The following is a 24,101-nucleotide window of genomic DNA, read 5'->3' on the forward strand; positions in this document are numbered from 1 at the left end:
AATGTATTTAACACATTGTTTACTCATGCAAACGAAATAGCATAATTAACCTGTGCCCACGACATTAACAATATTAAGGCATTGATACCCATAGCTGAATTACAAGCATTTACACATAACTCTTAATGAAAAAATGTATTTATCGAAGCTATTCCTCTATTTCCTTTTCATTAATAATTCAAACAAAATGTAAATAATATACATTTTTTTAATTTGATAAATTTTAAAATAATGTATAGTCTTTGGTATAATTATGTTGTTTGGAAACGAATGCAAAGACACACATTGCCTCATCATCATATCAAATAGGCATGGAACTATTAATATCCAACTACAACATGTATAATTTGGTATTACGATTTCTGGGACTGTTTGATGTTGATTAAATACGTGGAGAAGAAGGGCTTTGTTTCAGAGCATTTGCATGAAATTTCTATAGCTAGATAAGATAAGGGCACATGTTATCTCTGAACTGGTTTAGATGTCCTCCGACTGGACATAAAAGACGAGAATCCTATTTTTAATCAGGGATGCCCTTCATGCTAATTTCCATTCCACTGAATTACAATAGCCCTGATTGAGTTATGCATTTGTACCGGATGATCTCGAATTCCACACTTATGGAATCGCCCAATTTGTAGGAGAAATTTGTTGGTCACTTTACGATGGGTATAATTTAAGTTGATGATAGTAAATAAGCGGGTTGGACCAATAAAACCTCGAGCTGAATGACATGTGTACGTGTTCATCAATGATCGTGCCAGAGTGTAATTAAAATGTCCACCGTCTTATAGTAACGCAGGGTAAAGCCAGGTTCTTTATAGCCTATCTTGTGTCGCCTATTGTTTCTATGGCAGCGGTTTACAAAGCCGGCCCACGGAAATACGGGGTTTGTGGTGGAAAATAAAAAGGGACCTAAATCAAAACAGCAAAAAAGGCAAACTGCCATTGTGAACAGGACCAGAGCACTTGACCGTTTGTTTGTATCCTTGTTTGACCCCGGAGAGGATAACTAGAGAGGGCTGCCATTGAAAAAGGGTGTTGGACCTTTTTCCTTTTTAAAAATGGTCTTTTTTAACCATACCCCAAAATGTACTTGTTGAACCCACGTATCTTTGCCGATCTTGTACGCAAAACCGCTGTGTCAAGAATCACCACCTGAACTTAATTCGATAATTAGATTTTAGAAGCAACTTGCCATGTATGTTAGAAAGAAGGTATGTCATTTTGCGGCACCACACACAATCTGCCACACATCAAATGTACACAATGCCATGAAAATATTAAAAAAAAAACATGTTTTTTAATTCTTGGCGGTTAAAATTGCTACGTAGTTTGTTCACAGATGATAACAACAAAACCGGTCACATATGTCAAAATGAAGTAAACTCAATACTGCACGTGTACTTTCTGCAGTATTCCAACTTTTAGCGCCTTCCGTGCTTAAAATATTGCGCTAATTCAAGTACAGCGCTAACATTTGTCTGATCTGTCATTCTGTATACATGAACCATTTGACATCATTAGTGTGTATAATGGTTACGCAAATTTAAGACTGCGCTTATAAATACCTCTTAAAAACGCTAAAATTTGAGTGTGCAAAGTCATGAAAACAAGCATGTAATTGGAAAATACTATGCTTCCTTTTATCTTATGATTTATGTAATGTTTCGTAATTCATCGAGACTCCTTTGTTATAGAATTGTACATTAAATAAATTTGACCTAGCTATACAGACACATGCCGTCAATGAAGCAGAGGAGCGCTTACTGTCCTAGAACACCTGGGTTTATTAGCCCAGTAGTTTTTATGAGTCTCTGAAATATATAATGTTAAATTCTTTTTCGGATCAAGATTTCGAGAACATTTTGGTAGTCATTACTTTTAAAAGCTAACATACAGACCATATAATGTTGTCTGTTTATTTTTTTACAATAATGTATAGAAGCTTCATGATAAACTATAATAGATTCTCTGTGGTTGTGGCAATCTAATACGGCGAGATTACCTGTAACATTGTACTGCATTGATTATAACAACAGGGTATTCCCGGGATATCATTATACAGAATTGAAATTGAAAAAAGAAGGACATTATTATTCAGAAAATATAATTAGACTTGTAAAATTGCGTCGCCCTTGCTCTAATCCAAGGGGAATATACGACAATTCCTCCTAGAAAGAAAATTGATAATTTATTATTCATATCAAATCCCATCGTAACAAGAAATGTGTATAGGTGCTCCATATTTGAAAGATAACTGCATGAAATCGTTGCTGGTCGGAGATAAAAATCGTTAATAATTTATAAACGTATCTAGTATTTGTTAGCCCTGATGTAATATAAAGGCCTCGACTAGACTTTTCTGCTTTATTAATTGTTATGCTTGGGAAATTTTGCTTTGGAATTTGACCCAAAGGAGACATAATTAATTTCAGAGAATCATATATAGAGTTATTCCTTAAATAATGGCTCTGAACAAGAGAAAATATATCCATTAAAATATCCCAATGGCGTGATGGCTCCGTTTAAAAAACGATATCGACAGAAAAGGAAATTTTCATGAATTTTTAATTGAGTTCGGTAAGAGTTAACAAACACAGGTGTTAATGATATTAGATTAATGTTACATTTACCGGTCTTAATGATGACCAATATATCTCCTCATCAATAGCTCAATTTTCATTTTTCTCCCAACCACAGGTACATTGTCTTCGGTGATTAATATCGATATGCTTTTATTTGATGCAAACATTCCTGTACAAAAGCCACAGAAGAGAACGCCTTTGGTCGTGACATAACTTAGGATGCTTGATTGATGAGTCTATTTGTCGGAACATCAATAACAGTCATTGAACACGAACATTGCGATCAACATCGAGGGGCACAATACTTAACTAACAAGCCGCATCCATCATATCCACTTAACACTATACCCGGGTATAAATATATCGACTGGCGAACATTTAGTGAATATTAAATATTAAATATCTTGTCTATCAGTGAAATGTCATCATGTTAATGTAGTAGAAAATAGAAATACATTTAATTCCCAAAAGTAAACAAAAATAACCGACACTGACTATTAAAGTATTAATGAAAGGTTGCACATTGTGTCTTTAAACAGTTAATAAGGAAACAGAAACCGAAACCGTAAAAAATAAGGTCATAATTGATACATTAAGACACATACAATGTGTAAGTATGGTATTTGGTAAGAAAATAAAACAAATAATAAGGAATAATATGTAAAATAAAGGTTAGCATTGCAAACAAGATTTAAAACTGCAAGTAAACTCAGTAAACTCAGATTGATCAATCAAGTGCAAATATAGACAAGTTGTACATTGGTAAAATCACTCATGAAAAGTAACGGAGGATAGAACCAAACATTCTGCATGAATAAGCGCTTTCTTTTTTCCCATACCATCTGCATTAATGTCGAAGTTAGGAGAATAAGGTCATTATAAAGTACACCGTAAACTATACCCATAAAGGGTAAAAGGGGGTCTTGATCTTCTTTTGTCTTGGTTGTGCGAAAGTTGTGTTAAAATATCAGTTAATCAAACATATTTTAATGCCAACAGGTTTTTATCTTTCTTCTTGTAATAAACTTCTATATATCGAATTGTGTCTGCTAATGAATCTTATAAATAGTATTTTTGTCCGTTATACTGTAAACAAAATTATTTTCACATACGATTTCGTTTCGTATCTTTCGTGAGCGACAGCAATCCGTAAAAAATAAATCGAGGTGAAAAGGACGTTGGAAATAAAAACCAGAAATTTAGTGTCGGCGAAAATAAGTTTTTTGGTTTACTGTATAACGTAGTAGTTCAAGAGGGGTCAAATATATGAAAGCCTTGTATGTAACTTTTCATTCCTGTATTTATCTGGACATAACGGTGATATCATCGGCTAGTGTAATCCTCAGTACTTTGTTTAGTATATTAGTCTATATACTGTTTTAAGTGATTTACATGACTGCAAAGTCATGTTGTAGAATGTACATCATAAACTTAATTTTTAGCGATGTTTCCTTGTACATCCGCTTAGTAGTAGTACTGGGTCAATTCCGAACATCAACACAAGTATCCACAAGTTGTCTCCCTTCTCTCCGACCAAAAAGGTGTTTAAATTGATTTGGTCACAAAATCAGGAAGTGATTACAGGGAGGAAATTTTCCTCTTAACTTAAAGATGCAAAAAATGAAAGAAATTTCTTTCGAAATATATTCGGTATGACCTGTAACTTAATGTGAACATTGGCTTAAAATATGTTATCAGCTCATAAAGATACAAAGACGTCGCTGTTTATAACTATGATTTGATGACACAACGGCTTAATTATTTCATAGATAAGAGAATCCCTTGAGAATTTGTAACTTCGTTGGATTTGACTCAATGAACTTAAATAGGTAAAACAAAAAAATCAGAATGTACTTAGAATTAACTGATTTTCATGTTTAAGTTAAATACCAAAGGAATCCTAACCCATTATAACCTAAAGTATTATTCTGCATCATACATGACGTCAATGGTAACAATAAAAAATCAGGTGTAAGGTAGGTTTGAATAATTAATAACATTATTATATTTTCTAGTTTTCTTTTATGTGAAGTTAAGGTCTGTTGTCCTTGTAGATGCTCTTAATGTTTACACCCATTGATCCATTGTTCTAAACTTTTAATAATTAACACATGTTTGTTTACAAATATTTGAATTCGCAAGACTTCAATTTGTGCAGAAAATGACATAGTTCAACATATTTATACGTTCAAGAAATTAATCGATAAAATGTTTACAATTGTTGCATCAATGATTGAAATTTAAATCAAATTTATTATTTACATCTTATGTATGTGCTTTACATGTTTGTCACTTTTTAAACTACTGGCTTTTTACAACCAATCATTTCTAATTTCAATAGTGCAATTTAATTAACTTTATAGCGAACGTTTTAATGTTTTTTTAATGCCTCCGGTTTAGTGATTTTAACGTCCCTCAAGATATTTGATATTATTTTCAAGTAAATCGAATTGTCAGGATCAATTCTTGAGTAGATTTATTTATTGTTGAGTTATTACACAATCATCAGGCTAAACCCCAATCATAAACCGATCATAGCATTTCTAATGTGATGTCTCCATAATTTATTCATCACGACTAAAGTTCTTTTTCGAACAATCCTAATTGATACTAACATCAGTGGCGGCATAATATTGACCATTTACTGATGATATACACAACTACAACCCCTTTAACATGTTTCCAATGTTCATCGATGTTCTTCATGGAATATATACAAATCAATATTCATTTAAAAATTATATGCTTGTTATCAATAATACGTCAGTATAGACTAGATAGAGGGATGGATACTTCATAGTACCTCTATCAAATAGCACAAATCATGTTTTAAAAAAAACTCATAAAGAACAATAATTATGAATCGTAAAATATCACAAATTATTATATGACTGGTGTTTTTACTGTATTTTGATTGGCCGATACGTTTCTCAGAAATATTCATCAAAGTTCTGCGATACCAACCCCGAAATCAGCGGCGAAAAGCAAGCGAGGTTACTGGACTTACTTTTCACGTCGAGTCGTACCCAAATATAGCGTAACGGGAGTTTTCTAATGCAATGCCATCTGAATAATCTATTGTGATGTCATTATCATAGTCGCAACATATGTGGCGGAAGGCAGCAAGTTTATTGCGATCAACGGTGATCAGCTGCGAACTTCATTTTATGTCATTTCATGCTGTCTTGAAGTTATCTCAAACCTTCAAGAATACCAGACGGGCAGTTGATGCAGCAATACAATAATCCGAGTCTAAAACATTGGCAAGAAGCATTTTGATATTTACCATAGATCTATACTACATGTAATGGATAAACTGCATTTGTAAAAAGAACATTTTTAAATGTCATATGTTAATATTCTTTAAATGCCATTTCAGGTAGATACGGGGGTATCCACCTGAAAATAGGTCGATAATTTTATAATATTTAGTCTTCTAATTTTAATCTTGATTCTTATGGTATATGTAATGTATTTTTTAAGATAATTTGATGGCGTTACCAAACCTTCAGGGATATTGCATTGCTGTGTGTGCTGTCTTGGAGTAATCTCCCCTACAACTATCCGATTTGATAGTGAATCGAATAATAGTAATTGTTGTAACTGTCACGAAGGCTGTGTCTTTAAACCACTATATCACGTGGTTTCATTAAAGGTCAATACGTATGCCTAATGTTGGAATAATTGTGGTTTTTCAAAAGGCCTTTTTGTAGTGTATATAAAGGCTAATCATAGGCTATAATGTTGACCTGTATATGATCATTGTGATATTTTGGTATGTTTTTTTTTCTTCTACAAAGCTAATGTGAATATAGTGAAATGTTTTCATTTCGTCGCAATAAATATTTATACCATTATATATACCTGATTCTAAGTCTGATTCATAATTGTATATGTTTCTCTCATGGCATCGTTATACTACATTGCTTGCATACTATACTGTTGCCATTGTTGAAGACGCCAACACTTGTAAAAGAACATCTTCTAATAATGTATTAGTAATTCTCATGTACAGGTGAGAAATTCTATTTATTGGTTGACTGTCTTGCACTTATAAATTAACGACACCACAGTGATCTTATTTCTAATTTAAATAGAATGCATTGTGTCGTCTGCTGCCTAAATAAGCATGAATTAACAATTACTTTATCACTATGGGTTTATTTGTTGAAGAAAGCTTATATATAAAGAAAGGTGTATAGCATCCTTGTTTGGTGATGGGATGAAGCAACAACGGAGTGTAGTTATATAAATGACTAATACGTATTTAAGTAAAATATTTTGTACCAATATGGATTTGTATTGTTCGGTTTTCGTAATAATAAAATCCTGCATTATTACTAACAGTGTTTTAGGTAATACATTTATATAACAATATGGATTTGTATTTTTTGCTTTAATCCGCATTTGTACAGGAAGTTATTGATTAACAATGTCACAGGTGTATGTCATGTTAGAAACACCAATACCTTCCAATTGCTTCTTTAACTGGAGTGTGCTAAAGTTCCGTTTCAGCTTCAAAGAACAGACAATTATATCTTTCATAACAAAACTTCGTCTCATTTCTTGCTTTCCATTTCCAGAAATAAATATATACTCAATATATTTAAAATCTAAAGTATAACTGTGAAATAAATGAATCTGTAAGCATCGGAAAACCGCAAATATTTGATATTTTTATTTCTTTGTTTAATTACCAAGCGATTATATAGGAAAACAAAGGAATATGATGTCACATTCATCGTCATAACATTATTGATTATACAAATTTTATTGTTATCATGCGTGAATTATTATCCTAAATACACATATGAGTGAAAGAGAGCTCCTGGATCAATTGCATGCATCTTTGTATAATCATATTTGATATTTCATTAATAATTTATGACCTTTTATGTTATACTTTTGGTATATTTTTAGCATACATATATGTTGTTTTATATATTTTCTGTACCAGATGTGTCCCCATGACTGATGGAGGTTTGGTATTTGCTATGACTAAAATCAGTCTTTTCTTCTGTTTTGTTACTGTTACATCTTACAAATACCGTAATGATATACGATCAGAAATCATGACTGCTCTGTTAACCTACAGAAAACCGCTATCGCAATGATAGCAATGCTGATTGTATGCCGTGGCTTAATTTATAATAGTTTTGTATGCTAATAAACAACAAAGAGATCGCTTACTTTTCAAAAGCAGTTGTTTTTATTTTCTCTTTAATGTTGGATCTTTTTTACTGTTAAGTTTTTTTTGATTTGTTGAAATATTAGTTTTCGTTATTCTTGTTGACATGTCTAGTTATGGTTATGCTTTATTCTCACGTCAGATTCTGACCTAACTAAGATTGCGTGTATATTACTATATTACCAACGACGCTTTCGCCATTGCAACTATTTCCGTATGCATTTTATTTAATTTTTTCTGTAAATCATATCTATGTACCTGTTTATTTTCATCGTGTAATACATTTGCATTATGGTTCAAATATCCCGAATTAAGTTTCATATGAAACAATAGTGCATTGTATATATTCTCATTTTCTCATTTCCGGAATATGTAGTTTCCTGTAATATGTCAGTGTCTGTCGTCATTTCCACTGTTCTGTTTCACACTTTGTCATTGATAGGATAAACTTCTATACCATTAATGAAATCTAGATATGATGTCTTCTAGGGACCCATATATAGTTACAACATCAACAATATAGGTATATTGAACTATATGTATACCACAGCATGCTTCCATCGATAGGGTATTGACTTCATATCATTAAAAATTCATTTTTCTACTCATTTCAAACATAATAACTTTAGGCAAAGCTACATTGTCTGACAAACATTGGTATTGACTTTGTAAGAGCAACTAGGACCAATTACCCTTCTTATTTACTTTGTTCTTAACACAATAACGCCGCCATTTTGAAAATCCATAGCTACACTAAACGCTTAACTTTTGAATTAAACCTTGTCCTAAAAGACCAAAGTCTGGGTATTGTATTAGTTCTAAAATAAATATGCTTTGTGTATGTTTTACATTAAAATAAAAAAAACAATTGCCTAATGTGGCTGCATTGCAAGCTTAACAGTTTAATGCAGTAATCATTACATCAGGCAGTCCTCACACTTACGTGAGAAGTCATACGCGATAATTACAAGTTTTTTTTGGAGACGATATGACAAAAACATAAAATTGGACGACACGACTCTTTCTTTTTCATGTTTGATATAAATGGCAGGGGTCTTTCACTCGAGGATCACAAAATACCCGAAGCGTCGACCAGGGTTCTACAACGTTTTAATCTAGATATCTATCCTAAATCATGTACAAATACACAAATAACAGAATTACACTATAGAGTATATAATATGTAAACACCATTGAACTTATACTCGAAAAGCAAGGCAACACTCTACTTTAGATCGCACAACTTTATGTTAAGTAAATAAAAGGGGAAAGTGTTTTAATATAGTTCCTAAGTTGGGATATTTTGGATGCAGTTATATTTTAGCTTATTTGGCATTTAGCATGAAAGCTTCAAAATTAACACACCAAAATTTGACCATGTCGGTATCTAAAAGCTTAAATATCTCTTTTGTACTTTATATTAAGGTAGTAAAATATGTGAAGACGTGTATACATGTATATAGGAACAATATGCATTTATGTAAACGCCAAATTTATACACACTAAAATTAACCACCCCTTTTTGATAAAAAAAATCATAATTTCCCGATGTCAAAATATTGCAATTTACCGTAATTGGCACATGCTATACTATGGAATTAAAGCTTAAGTCATTAATTGTACCGCTGTTACTATAGGTACCGAAGAACCAAATGATTTTCCTAAGACAACAATTTTAACGTTTGCGAATGTCCAAGTTAAATAAAGTCCGGAATTCAAATCCGGTCGTTAAATCACTAATTTTGAAGAGGGTCATCTCATACAATTGTGAATAAAAATCGGTTAAGAAGTACCATTTTGCTAAACTTTTATGTGAGGTCTATCATCTTTTTTCCATGTGACCAAAATTTTCATAAAATATCTATCTTGGTTATCTCCTGTCAGAAACGAACTTTAATAAATGCCAAATGTCTTTACATATTTGATATATTGTCCTATCCGCACATTAAAGATTTTAAACTGATAAACCATTAATATCCAATCAGCAGGCTCCGAAACATTCACCTCTCTATGATATCATTCCAGAAAGGTGGAATTCCAGACAGGGGATTCCCAGAATCGGTATTTTCAGAAATCTGTTTTTGTTTGATTCTGTGGTACCTATATATACTATAAACTAACTTATTTTCTCCGCGATTGAATTTCGCGTTTTATCTCTAACAATCGTTTCACTGCAATTCAATTTTGCGATTTAGAGTCCTATCACAAATACAGTTCTCTTTACCCGTGCTAAAATGTTTTGTGGTGTTTTAGAGTCCTATCACTCATGTGGTTCGATTTACCCGTCTTAAAACATTTTCGTGGCGATTTAGTCCTTTCACAAATATGGTTCTATTTTCCCGTCCTAAAACATTTTCGTGGTGATTTAGAGTCCTATCACTATTACGGTTCTATTCACCCGTCCTAAAACATTTTCGTGGTGATTCATTATCGGGATTTCTTATGACTTGCGAAATACGCGAATTTATTCACAGGCAAAAATAAGTTGCTTACAGTATTTAATTGGAATCCTGGTGTCAGACAAGGTAAAAAAGTGTCCATAATCTTTTTATCTTTAATACATTGTAAGTATTTATAAACGATTTAGACTTTAAATAACCAGTAACTTATGTGTATTATTGTATATGTTAATACCTATTGTAATATTTCTGCTGTTTTTTATTCTGTACACGGCTGTTTGTATATTTACGAGTGTAAAATCGTTATCAATGTCAACAAAAGGGGTAATATTCTGGCTTGTAGTCGACAAATCAACTTTAAGTATGACTCCTTTGTGTACTATGTAGGTAAAGTATACCGGCCCGGATATCTAACTCCACGGATTTTATTAGACTGCTTGAAGTCGGTTATGTTGTGTATATAAACAGAGCTTAGTGTGCTACGTCATGTCAAGTCCTCCGTACACACTGTGTTTGTCATCACTACCCGGGGTTGCTATGGACGATTTCATTGTGAATAGGACAAGGAAGGTTTGATCAATACAATCGTGACGCTAAAACATATCGACAATGTGTGTAACAAAACGAAGACCGAATATTTGGTTTATACACGGTATAACAGATTGATCATGTGCATTTATATACCGATAGGATAGAACAATCCATAGCATGAATTATATTGATAATACATAGGTATGAAGAACGATGTATATATAAACTGCGTAAGTTTAAATACCCGCCTCGAAGTCACGAAAGGCAAAACAAAATGTATGTAGTATGTGTTAAAGGATCAATCTAAGAGTGTTTAATACATCCTCGTGTCATATCTTAAGTGCTTCACACGAAACTGGCTTGTTTCAAACAGACTGATTTTTCAATAATCCTAATTTTGCATTAAGACGAAAATTAAACATCCACTAATTATATTTGCAAATCAATACAGCTTATTCGTGCATGGATTATGTACCATAACATCTTAAGATGGATCTAGGAAGTACTTGTATTCATAGCAGTCATTTGATTACGATTTTACTTGACTCTTCAGTTTTTGATATGGACATAAAACAAATAATTCTAAAACGAAAATTATATGGATGTAATATCTGCCTTTGCATTATTGAAATCGGAAATAAAAATGTCTAATAATGTATTTCATACAAACTTTATTGATATGACTAAAAAAACCAGAACATAGTTCATCAACTATCGGTATATACAATTAAAGTAACTTCAAAATGTTGTTGAACAATCTCAAAATGATTAGTTGTATGAGAGTCATAATGTAATATCCCCAATATATTCTTTGATATCAGCAACGTCTAGGTCACGTCATTTCTTAGGGAGGGTGCTATTGAAATGATTATTTCTCATTGGGCGAGTCAGAAAAGATAGCAATCAATATCTATGGTATGATACTAGAGGTATCTCGTTTATCAAAAAAGCACAACATAAAGTTATGATTTACAAAACCGTGGGATTAGAAGGAGTAGTCATTTAACGAAAGCATGATTAAATCATAACACACACATATGTATAAGATCTCACAATTGTAGTCTTGAAAGTCACAGTGAAGTAGGATATATCCTTAATATGGCACTATAAATGTCTCACAAAATGAAACATAGTTTTAACAGGAAATGATCACATCATTTTCTCTTTTCAGAATGGTCAAGGAAAAATCATATCTTATTATAAACCCGGACAACCAAATTCCTTGGAATGATTCAGTCAAATATATACTCCACTATTTACAGAATTACTTCAATATATCCTGATGTATGCTACAATGTACGTCAGTCACAAATCGGTGGCACTTTAATGAATTTGTTTTCCATGAAATACCGAAGGTAGATAATCCTACATTCTGCTGTACTTGCCAACCTGTGCTTGACAGTTGGGGCAGGTGTGGGCAACATCCTTGCATCCGTTTAGACAGAAAGGAATCAGACAGCAGCCAAGCCAAAGTCTAAAATAAGGAAAGATTGAATAAAGCAAACTCATAAGTTCCATTTTAACACATGACAATTTGAATCTCAAAACCAATTATCACAATCTGAACAACAGTAAAACTTTTCCAAAAAACTCAATCTGATAAAAGTCCAGATCCTTATTACCAGATATGTTCAAAGTAGAAACGACGTTTCGTCCCTTCGCCCCAGTCATCATATATGGATTGGATTTCGCTTAGCGCCCCATAATGAATATATTCTTAGAGGAATTGCTCCATACATGGTTACATTAAAGCGAAATCCAATCCCTATATTTACACTCATCCGACTTTTTATTTACATTTCATGCAAAAAATTGTTCTTTGAAAGTGACGTAATTATTCAATAAAAGTCGGCCATAATAGGAGGAGATTACTCAATTGAACAGCCAATGACGGCTCATCCGAAAAAAGCTCAATATTTTAGTGTAAAATAAACATGACAAACAAAATAACTTTTATATATAATCTTATTTCATCAGATTAGAAAAAAATGTATTTATGTTTATGTTTAGTAAAAAATTAGATATTCAAAAATGTATTTATGTTTAGTAAAAATTTATATATAGCGTATTTACATAAAGTATTTGTATTCGGCCACATGTGTGAACTCCGTGACTGACCGTTATTGTGCAGCGAGGCGAAGCTGACGAACGCTTACACAGTGGAGTTTGCCGAAGTTATAAAAAACACCGGTGTTCAAGTAGCTTAATGTGTTTGAGATTGTCTTCCGACTTCACGATACTGCATATTGTGTAACTTGTCCAACTTGCAAAGAAAGTTATATCGGCCAAACGGGAAATTCTCTTGCAGAACGAATGTGTGTCCATAAACAACAGAAACGCACACCAGAGTCAAGAAAAAATCCGCTTAGTGAACAATTAAATAATTGCGGGATCGTTTAGAATATTCGCTTTTCACAAGATGCCGGGTCCCTGCAATATAAAACGCAAAAGCAAGAAAGACATTAACCATAAATAGGTGTATGACGCTTTAATATTAACAAAAATCTCATCTTATTACGTCCCTTGTTATTTCAACTTCCTTCTTACTATTGTGACGTCAAGATATAGTAACTATGATATGACGTCATAATATAGTAAGTAGCTAGGGCGTCTTAAAGATGCCCAGGAAAGGTGAAAACGTTAGCGGTGAAACACGTTTGTCACTAGAAGGAGTCAAGGAATTACTCTAACAGACGCAATGTAACATAGATATGTATACTACATGAGAATGAAGCCATCAAACCCTTTCCGAAATATGCTGTGAAGAAGAGGATGTCACCAATAGCGCGGGTTTAGTCTCCTACAAATGTAGTTACGTACTTCATCGAGGATGTCATAAACTTCACAGGCAAACGTCCTACTGATATAGACTATCTATCCGAGCGGTAAAATGGTGTGTCAATGGCTCAGGCAAACATTTTGGTGTTGTTTATAGATAAATTAACCCATCACTGGAAGAAGTTTGCCACAAAGGATCCACTGACTACGGCATGAATGTACTTATCCGAAGAGAAAGCGGAAGCTAGAAAAAACCAAAACAATCATCCTAGTGATGAAGATGCACTTACCCAATAAGAATAAGGATGCCACAAATGACCCATGCTAGCGTGCCGGCGGTATATGTGGTGGAGGTCACTATCTGGTTCTGGCATACTGGACAGGTCATGCTGACGGGATCCTCACGGAAATGGATTGGTTGCTGTACAAACACAGTAGCTGCGACAAGACCAAGTACAAGTAGCACATTAGACAATTAAACGCTTTGCCATTTACAACTAGATGTTCCCCAACAGGCGACTGTTGTTAATAATATTTATCAAACTAGTGTTAAATTAACTAACAAGAATTTAAATAAACAAGATAAACAACAATTGTGGAATTTGATTAAAGCGTGGTGATCAGTTGTTACTCGTCACATTCAAGGAAGCTAACCATCACATTTTACATCATAATATGTTTCCCCCATAACATATAGTACCTAGATACAGAATCAATATTCTATCAAATAAGTAACTACCTGTTCTAAATGCAATTTAAAATGCGCTATAAAAAGTTCATTTAGTCAAAAATTGAAAGCCAATTGGAATCAAGAAAGTTTGAAAATGACCAATTGTAAGTGAATTGTTACTGAAGAGTGTAAGCATTAACGATAATCAAACGCTATGGAATTTATACCCAGATTGTTTTTCATTGTGAAACATGCATAGTCATGGGATTAATCAAGTTGTAAACGTTGTTATCCATTGCATATCCATAGTTTGGTAACTGTGTTAAAATAATAGCTTCCTCCGGAAGGACTTAGCAGATTAACTGTCAAACCACATTTCCCTTAATTACTCCTTCATTTCGAAATAAGGATTAAATATTATGATAATAGGAGTGTTCTTAGTGAAGTCTTAACATCTGTTTTATCCTGCAAGGTCATGTCAGTGAAACTGATGAGATCTATGATGTAATTTACTGTCGCCGTGTTATTTTAGGTCACATTACGGTAACTCGTTTTTGCGGAGATAATTATTTTGTAAATCGAGTTTATATAAAATGACCTGTTGAGATGAAAACCTTGACAAGTCGGCTTACACCTTGAAAAGTCGACTTAGCTTATTACGACAGGCCAATCCCGACATTATCACTTGATGACTATGTCGACAAGTCGTGTTATAACTCAAATTACTGAGTAAAGTCGAGTTACCAGAGCCCGACCTAAAATAGCACGATGGCAGATATATGCCAAAATGGAGCTAAGTGTTCGCCACAATTATACCACTTTTATTATTTACGTTTTCCTAACAAGGATAACCCAATTAGTATGTATTGTATTGTAATGACGTTTTTAAATGCTACCACTTCATTAAACAACAACACAGCTAAATATTATTAAAGTAACCAACACTTCGTATCTTTATTTTCTGTTTGTCTTCTTTACAAACAAATCATTGGTTTTATTGTCGTATGTACTATAGAATGATATTAGTAGCATTATGAAATACGTTCCTGTTTCTTTTTAAATTTAACCCAATAAACATTTAATAGCCGTCAATGTCAGAGCAATCTGAAGAAAACTGTGAACATTTTAAATAAAACAGTTCGTAGAATAAATAACATGTTTGTCCTACCTTGGTGGATCTGAGCCATAGCTTCTCTGGGTACCACTGCCTTTGTTGTATGTAGTGGACTATAGGTTCGTCTTGTACAATATTATATTATTTTTTTAAAGTTGGTATACACATGCCATACAACTCGCATGTCTGTCTTTCAGTACCGCATGACTGACTGTAACTGGACGGAAGCCCTTTGGGATAAAATATTTAATCAAATGGTCACTCACGTTAAAATACATTATTGTTCTAAGATGATAATGCATTTGGTTTTATTTGGGAAGAGTATAGTGTTATTTAAACATATAAATGTACAAATTGTCATCTAGTATTACATAAGGGAAATTCACCTTTAGCAATACTTCATTACGTTTCCGTTGATAAAAAATGTTATTGCATTTTAAGAAATCAATCTTTCGCGGAAATTAAATTTCGCGATTTTCGTTTCAACATGTTCTCGGAGATTAAGTTTCGCGGATTTAAAATTGAATGGAAATACCTTTGATTTCAATAATGCAGAAGTTGTGGAAGACAACAATACTCGAAGATAAACCTTATTTACATTGATCGCGAAAATTGAGAAAATCAATCGCACGCGAAAGAAAGTTGGTTTACAGTATATATTTATTTGGAATTATTCTGATTATTATGCTGATTCATTACAGTGGAGTGCTTATTGTTTATTTTCTAATTTTTCTGGGCGTATCGGAAGGTGGAATCTTATTACTCAGCAATGTGTCATTGTAGCGTATGTAGTACATTAAACATTAAAAGTAGTACATACAACACCACAACGGGAAAACTTTTTTGTTATCTTTGGTGGAAAAGAGAGCATTGTGTTAAAGTAGTCAAAATGACACAATACAATAACATAACAAGGTAATCACGTGTGTCTTATTAACAAAAAGTTGGTTAGCAATGTAAGTTGTGTTTGTCGATATGTAACTATCTAGAGAAAGGTATGATTGCTAAGAAATATCTAAAAACATCGAAACATTTTCTTCCACGAATCTGCCTATTTATAGAAGATATAACAATATGTCGGATATGCTGACTCTCTTTTAGTATTTAATATGTGCTTTCTTTTTCAGGCTTTCAAGACTCATCATCCGGGTTATTCTATGGGCTGCTATTACTATTATTATTCGTTATATCCACCCATGGCATATGTCATAGCAAAACAAAAGATTGTTTGGAGAATATCTAAGTAATTGGCACTACAATTGCAACAGTTACACATTCATTTAGCTTGCATTCGTCTGCTCAGTAACTTTCTTCAAAAACCTTTTAACAGTACACTCTTATGTAAATAATGGGTTGTTTTATGGGAGTCCACCATTTTCGAGATTGTAACAAAAAGGAATGATGTGGTGGGTGAAGGTGTTGATGTATTCGTGTTTCCAGTATGCTTGGTCCATCACTGTTTATTGTGTTTCTTAGGCACCAGTGGTTGTATTATATTCAGTCGACATATCTTGCATGCGATAATAATTTTACATATCATTCAGACACAATTGGACAGCACTTTTTTCAATGTTTATTCATATAGTATCGAAGAAGGAGTGCTAAAGTCGAGGAAGGCTGGCTCGGGGGGAGGCTTGTGGGGGTAAAAGTGGAATAGCGGATAGATGCACTAATTACATGGACATATTATGCATAAGATGTCAAGGATTGGGTGGTAAATCTACGTCATAAACACAACATACATGGTAAATCAATTGTAAAGGAATGGATGAAGTCATTGCTACATAATAAACCCTACAGAACTAGTGACGCGTATAGGTTAAAATATAATTCCCAACCATGTGACAATGAAGTCTCCTTGCAAAGCTGGGTATGTCACAAATGGATGATATGAATAATGGATGTGTGTTTTGATCATGCAAACACGTTAACATCGTTATTAGTGTCAACTACATTAATCGTGGGCTCAATTATAGAATAATTCCCGTATTTTGTTTTTTATAAAAAATTATATGTTATTAAGTTCATGGGGACATGTCGGTGGAGAGGGGGTGGAGGAATTATTTTTGTCGAGTGTCGAGTTTCGAGACAGAATTCTCGAGTTTCGAGTTAACTTTTGTTCGATTTTCGAGTTAAATGTTCCGGACTTTGAGTATGATGTTAAAATTTGGATTAGGCTTTTGCTCTCTATGTTGACAGACCTTTCACAATCATTCGGTTTAGTAAAAAGTGTGCACCTATGCACAATATAATGCTGGATGTTTTAAGTTTAAATTTTTCATATTTAGCAGACGATGTGATATTCCTAAAAATAACGTCACTTTTTAGATGGTCATGTTTCAATGCAAATTATTTCTGCAGGGATTACATAGTATGTATGAGATGCAAGTTAATTCTTTAATGCAACAGACATTTTATATTTTGAGACCGTACAATCGAACACAGTTACACAAATAGTTAACACAAGCTGAAGTCTGATGTTCTGTACAAAAAGTGTTATGCTTTAATGAAAGCAACCTTCAGAAATATGGCACATCAACTATTTGTATACATTATATAATATCAATATTATATATAATAAATATGTTAGCTGAGAAGCTTACAAACGTCAGTATAATAATATAATAATATATATATTTATTCAAATCGTAAAAACAGTGAAAGTAATGTTTAACCGTTATGTTTTAATGAACTTCTTTTCAAAACACAAATTCTGTGTGGAATTTTACTCGAACGTTTAGTGATACTCTATTCAAAGTTCATTCTGAAGGTGAACATCTGCCTAAAAAGTATACCGTGACTGTGAACTTCTACTCAAATTTGCCCTTAACATCCATTCAACACTCGTTCTGATTGAAAATGTCGGTTCAATACCCTTCTAATAATTAACATCTACTTCTATTCAAATGTTATATGACAATTTCCTACCAGCCTTTAGTAAAGTGAAGTAGTTCAGTCAAAGCAGTGTATGAACTTCACATGACGAATTTCATCAAGCAGTACCTTTCCTGCGAACTAATTATATCAGTTACATTTACGGTCTCTATCACTAATGAAATGGAGAAAACGTTTATAGACTTTATCCTATCTAATTCCTTTTTAATAGCAATAAACTATTTTTGAAATTAAATGAAAGGCTTTTTTGTGACTACTATAAGACGGGGCTATTTTGACAAGTGGCAAAACGTAATATAACAATAGCATAATATAAAGTATCTATATCAAATAAAGCTAGGGACAAAGAGGAGATTCACAGTAATTACGAAACCAAGTAATAGTATTTTATATACAATTCATTACTTCTATGGGAAGTGTTCAGTGGTAACATTGCAGAGAGTCATGGTTTAATTAATTAAATACACATTTCATATAAATATATCACAATTGTAGCTCTGATGATGACAATGGAATAAAAAAATAATACGCCAAAGGTCTCAGAATACTAATTGAAAACTCTGTCCATAGAAAGAGACCAAATAACTTGACAGTACGTGACATTAATGATGGGTAGCCCGTCTAAGAAATCATAACAAGAAAGTTACGACATCTTGTTCTACACATTTCCGTATTATCACATAAGAGTAATGATGGACGTGCAGAATTGATCTCCATAACAACAGCATGGCGGTGTAAAAGCAGCATGTTGAAGTTGTAACATAAAAGCACCCCTGCCTTGACATCTTTTGAGGATAGCTGTAATATTCGTGGATATGTCGCGGATAAGTGTTTACAATCGATATGTCAGTTGTCCTTCTTGTCCTTTACTTAAAGAATCTTATTACTCATTAGTGTATACAGATGAAGTTTTTCTAAATTTCCAGCAGGTTGAGGCACATGGACGCTCTCATTATGAGTTTAAAACAACTAATAGATGAAACTTAATTTAAACGTAGTTCTCCAAGAACACGTTTTGAATCCTTTGAAACCCGGAAGTAGATATCCTACATTCGGCTATACTTGCCAACCTGTTGCCGACAGTTGGGGCAGTGATGTAAGACATCTTTGCATCCATTTAGGCAGAAAGGAATCAGGCAGCAGCCGAGCCATAATCTGAAAGAATAAAAGACCGAGTTAATGTCAAACAGATTGACAAGATCGTCTGCTTCCTTTTTAAAAGCATTGGGAAAATACACAAAGATAAGACCCAGGTCAACAAAACAGTAACTTTTCGCAGAATATAAACCATGCGGGCAAACGTCCTATTGACGTAAATTCCAATGACTCGGACAAACATTCTGGTGACGTAGATTTACTTACCCAAAGAAGAGAAGGAGAAGGCAGACGACCCAGGCAAACGTGCCGGTTGTGTATGTGGTAGTGGTAACTATCTGGGCCTGGCAGAAAGGACAACTCATACTGACGGGATTCTCTCGGAAAATCAGCGGCCGTACATACTGCGGGTTCGTGACCACCACAGTTGCTGTAATAAAAGGTAGCAATACATTATTCTATGGTGATATGTTACAAAGGTTCTGGACAACAGACGGATGGTTTCTGATACAGGGTTACAATCAAAACATACAAATGTATTATGGATAGGATATGGATATTATATCCAAAATAGCTTTCATTCAATCCCACTAATTCCAATGGAAATATATATTTTTCTGTCGCTTTCAGCATTTACAATAATGTACTGATACATTTAAAGATGCTCCACCGATGACAAATGGTATTTTTTCCAAAACAGGAGCAGACGAATTAGTACTTTTCTTCACTTGAGTATCGTTCATGCTCTGTTGGCGGTAGACCATCATTCAAGGTCTGATGACGGTACAACTAATATGCAGAAATCCTAAGTTTTTTTTATTCCGTTCATATCATTCTTATAAATAATGTTTACATTTGAAATTGATTGCCATTTTGTTATTAAGTGGACCATTCAGTTAGTGCCTGTTTCAATTCCATAGTTTAGTTTGTTTTGGTTTTACAATCCATCGACATCTAGGTCATTTAGGGCCACCTTACGCTTTAAACATGTCAGCACTCGAGAAAGAATGCCTGAGGTCAACAAACCTTTTTATATACATAATTATTTTTATCTATAACCATATACTGTATATTCCCGAAGAAGACGATTGTGTGATAACAACATAGACGAAATTTCTAAATTTGAAAATAATATCAATAAAACAGAGCAGTTGGTTTCAATCAACTAACCAGTAATTAAACCTATGTCTATATAGAATAAGAAAACAGAATACCCGTCTGAAAAACTAGCAAAGAAAATGTCTGCCCTACCTGTTTGTTGATAGGCCGGGCCTGGTGGTTGGTAGCTCGGGGGTGGGGGAGGTTGTGCCATTGCTGATGTGGGTAATACTGCCCGAGTCGTTTATATTATAGCTGAACTAGGACGCGGCCCGCGGTATATACGTGATCTATATATCACTTTTAAAGTCCATGTACCCATATACAAGTAATCGACACCGCTTCGCTGACTAGCATTAGACGGAAGCCCTATTGGGCTCTAAATGTTTCATTTATTCGTCATCTGTGTATCAATGCCATCATATAATGTTGACGTTTATCATCTGCAAGAAGGGTGCCATTGTAACCCATATGCCAAAAAATGGAATCTACATGTATTATTTCTTGGGATTTTTTTTTTTAAATCGACAGGTGGAATTTTAACAAATGTTTTGGTTGATGATACCCGTGTGAACTTTTGTGAAAATATTTTTAGATTGCCTATGTAACGAATGTACATTTGTGTCTATTATAGAAGTGTAGAACTTCCAGCTCGATAAACTACCTGACCTACTTGTTGAGAAAAGTCAGTGAATTTATATGTATCTGAAAACGCTTTGTCCGTGATCGCTATACCTTATTGGATCGAATTGAGTTATTGATATCATCCACAAAACAATTCTAAAGTGTAATAGAAGACAATATTTCTCAATGCCATGGAGGTGGGTTAAGTAGGTATATTATTTTCATACTTTTGTAAATAAATCATGCATATCGCGCGTCCGGTCCGCCGTACCTTCCCTATATATAACCTTTTTGTGATACATAATGAGTGTTTATTATGATGATCACCATGGCGCCAATGATTGTATTGCTCAATCGACAAGAATTTCACTGGTCTCTGAACGTAATTTCAAATGCGTCGTTCATGTATGCTTCAACACAATTACATGCAGTATTCGGAGAGGAATGGTAAGCTCATGTAACATATTACCGCTAGCTCGAGAGGGAAATTAGGGTAAATGAATGTCAATAAGTGGGTCTCAAGAAAGGAGAAATGCGTGGCTAGATAACATGGACATAGACGTTGTACGTTTATTTTGTCTAAGGTCAGAAGGAAGATGTACGTTCAAATCACAATTCACTAGTACATTAGCTGCAATATTGTAGCTCAAAAGACTATTTGACAGAAAATGGTGTCGTCTTTAGAGCTACAATTGGTGCCTATTACTGCTAATGAATGGTTATGCAAACCATTATAAAACGTTTGTTTGCATTTTTGTCGTACTTGTTTGATATCGCTTACCAACTAGGCAATAAAACTGAACCACATAAAATATCAAATTTTCATCGAGCCATTATTTTTTACATAATACATATGAAGGTTTTTCTGAAGGGAATTTATACGGCAAGTCCACAAATTGTGAATTTGACGTCTTGTTAGCGGTACGGTAGATATTAAGAATGGTAGTTGTGTTTGTTTTGGACAAAAGTAATATGTAAATGCATGTCAACACATAAAATAATTGGAAACCTACAAAAAAGTATAGAAAACTATGCCCGAGTTATTTTCGGAGGCAGTGCTCCACTACGACACATAGGGACCAATTTGTACCCGGCCGAAAGGTATAGTAGGCCGGGTACGTATATTCGTTCTACTAGTACAGATGATATAAGTTAACGAAGGCAATACAAGATGTAAAGATTTAAAAAAAAAAAAAAAAAAAAAAAAAAAACATAATGTAAAGGAAAGGTACTCGTTATTTGCATACTGTATGATGCGGATCTGGTTTAGGATAGTGATATCAAACGGAAATTAAATTCTCCATTTTGTCTCCTAGGATTATCAAACTTGTTCGTGACTGAAACCGCCAGAGTAATAAGCTAACTCAAAATGGAAATTAAACAAAATAAGAAATACAGAAATGAAGAATAATTGGTTTAAAAACTAGATGTATAAATAGAATAATAAATAGCTTTGACAATACAAAGAATAATATATGCACTGCCTTATGTTGAAATACTCCGAGTCATGAAAGGTATAACAAAATGTCTGCAGCATGTGGTACTTGATGTGCCTGGTATTGTTTATTAGGAGCTTCATAGCAGATTAGCAGGGCCTTATTTTACAGGGCAATTACACCAGACGACATACTCCTAGTACATTTATCGATGACGTCTCCACTTGTCTACAAAGATATTTCTGGTTTTTATTAGCTTCGAGGATTATGTAATGCAAGCTAAATTATAATGTAAAGTTCATGATATACCCGTATCCTCTGAAGAAACATGTTTACGAGTGTTTGACTTATGCTAAGGTGTATTTAGATAACAGCAATGAAAATTTTTGTAGTATTAAAAATGAATAAAAACGAAAGTCTAATATTTCATACAAAATGTGTCATGTTTTAATGAAAACAACATCCAGAAAAATATAGCATCAACTATTTGTATACAGTATATAAATTATCAACAATTCTAATAGAAATATACAAAACACAGTAGTTATAACACTGTTCAAGCGTCAAAAATCTTGATAACATGCGTTTTAACGTCGTATTGTCAGTAAACTTTCTAAATGATAAAAATGTGTGTGAAACATCAATCTAAGACTAGGTGAAATATTTTGTTTAAAACTCATACGGTATGTTGAATTTAGTCAATCTTTTTCAAAAACCAAAATCGTCACTGAATTACCATTCTACCTCTTACAATAGGCGAACTTTTTTCAAAGTTAAAAGTATCAACGAACTTTACTTTAAACCTGGATGTGGCAGTGAATTTCTTCACCAGGTCCTTATGTTGGTAAACTTCGGTTCAAAGCTTAACCAGTCCATGAACCTCAATTTCAAATTATATCTTGCCTTTTCATTAACTTCTAAGTTCTAGGCTTCAAAGAGTCTTTCTTCTCTTTTGTGTTTGCTTATTTCTATAAAATACTGCCAGTGTCAACTTAAATTTAAAACTGAACCAGATAAAGTTAGAAAAATCCCAATCTACGTCTATTGCTAACAAACGAGTCGGTTCAGAACTACGAAACGAAAGTACAATGGATGCCCATGAAACAAGGATGATGACTGCAAACCAAATTCAATCTAACAGCAGAAAAAGTATTTGAAACAATAAAAAAATACATATTATTTATATTACAAAGGTATAAACGTTTAATTTCTCAACTTCATTACAAATAAATTTCAATGTACTTACGAATAAGTACAAGGCCTAGTATTTTGCATTTGGAGCTTCCATAGATCTTAATATTGAACATCCAAAATGTGAAGAACTTTGTGGTAACTTGTGAAAGCATATCTGAAGAAATCAGGCACACATATACAACAAAGATATCACAATTGTAGCCTTGACAATCACAGTGTATCATGTGATAGATATCATCCACACTCCTACAGTCTCAGGATATTGATAAAATAATCCGCCAATAACAGAAACCAACCTGACAGCATGTGACCGAATGCTTTTGGGAAATCCTTATCACACAAAGTGATTTTTCTGAATCATATATCTCATTTTCCTCGGATCATTTAAGATGCATTTGGCTCAGAATATTACATTTCTTTACTATCAAGAAACAACTCTATCTTGAAATTTGTGACGACAATTTTCTTGAATATATTAAAGCTTATCGCTA

At 33.5% G+C, this 24,101-nt stretch overlaps 2 protein-coding genes across 2 annotated transcripts; both read right to left on the reverse strand.

The window, feature by feature from the left end:
• Nucleotides 1-11,362: 11,362 nt before the first annotated feature.
• Nucleotides 11,363-15,482, reverse strand: LOC138323309 (lipopolysaccharide-induced tumor necrosis factor-alpha factor homolog). The gene is made up of 3 exons (XM_069267828.1): nucleotides 15,323-15,482; nucleotides 13,775-13,922; nucleotides 11,363-12,180 (listed from the first exon to the last, which is right to left on the reverse strand). Exons 1-3 carry the CDS (start codon nucleotides 15,339-15,341, stop codon nucleotides 12,072-12,074), a joined length of 276 nt encoding a protein of 91 aa, XP_069123929.1. The 5' UTR covers nucleotides 15,342-15,482; the 3' UTR covers nucleotides 11,363-12,071.
• A 3,061-nt stretch (nucleotides 15,483-18,543) lies between these two features.
• LOC138323308 (LITAF domain-containing protein-like) lies at nucleotides 18,544-20,689 on the reverse strand. Its single transcript, XM_069267827.1, has 3 exons — nucleotides 20,510-20,689; nucleotides 19,526-19,688; nucleotides 18,544-19,318 (listed from the first exon to the last, which is right to left on the reverse strand). Exons 1-3 carry the CDS (start codon nucleotides 20,568-20,570, stop codon nucleotides 19,210-19,212), a joined length of 333 nt encoding a protein of 110 aa, XP_069123928.1. The 5' UTR covers nucleotides 20,571-20,689; the 3' UTR covers nucleotides 18,544-19,209.
• Between the last annotated feature and the right edge of the window lie 3,412 nt (nucleotides 20,690-24,101).

This window comes from Argopecten irradians, chromosome 5 (assembly GCF_041381155.1).
Source record: "Argopecten irradians isolate NY chromosome 5, Ai_NY, whole genome shotgun sequence".
Taxonomy (NCBI): Eukaryota; Metazoa; Mollusca; class Bivalvia; order Pectinida; family Pectinidae; genus Argopecten; species Argopecten irradians.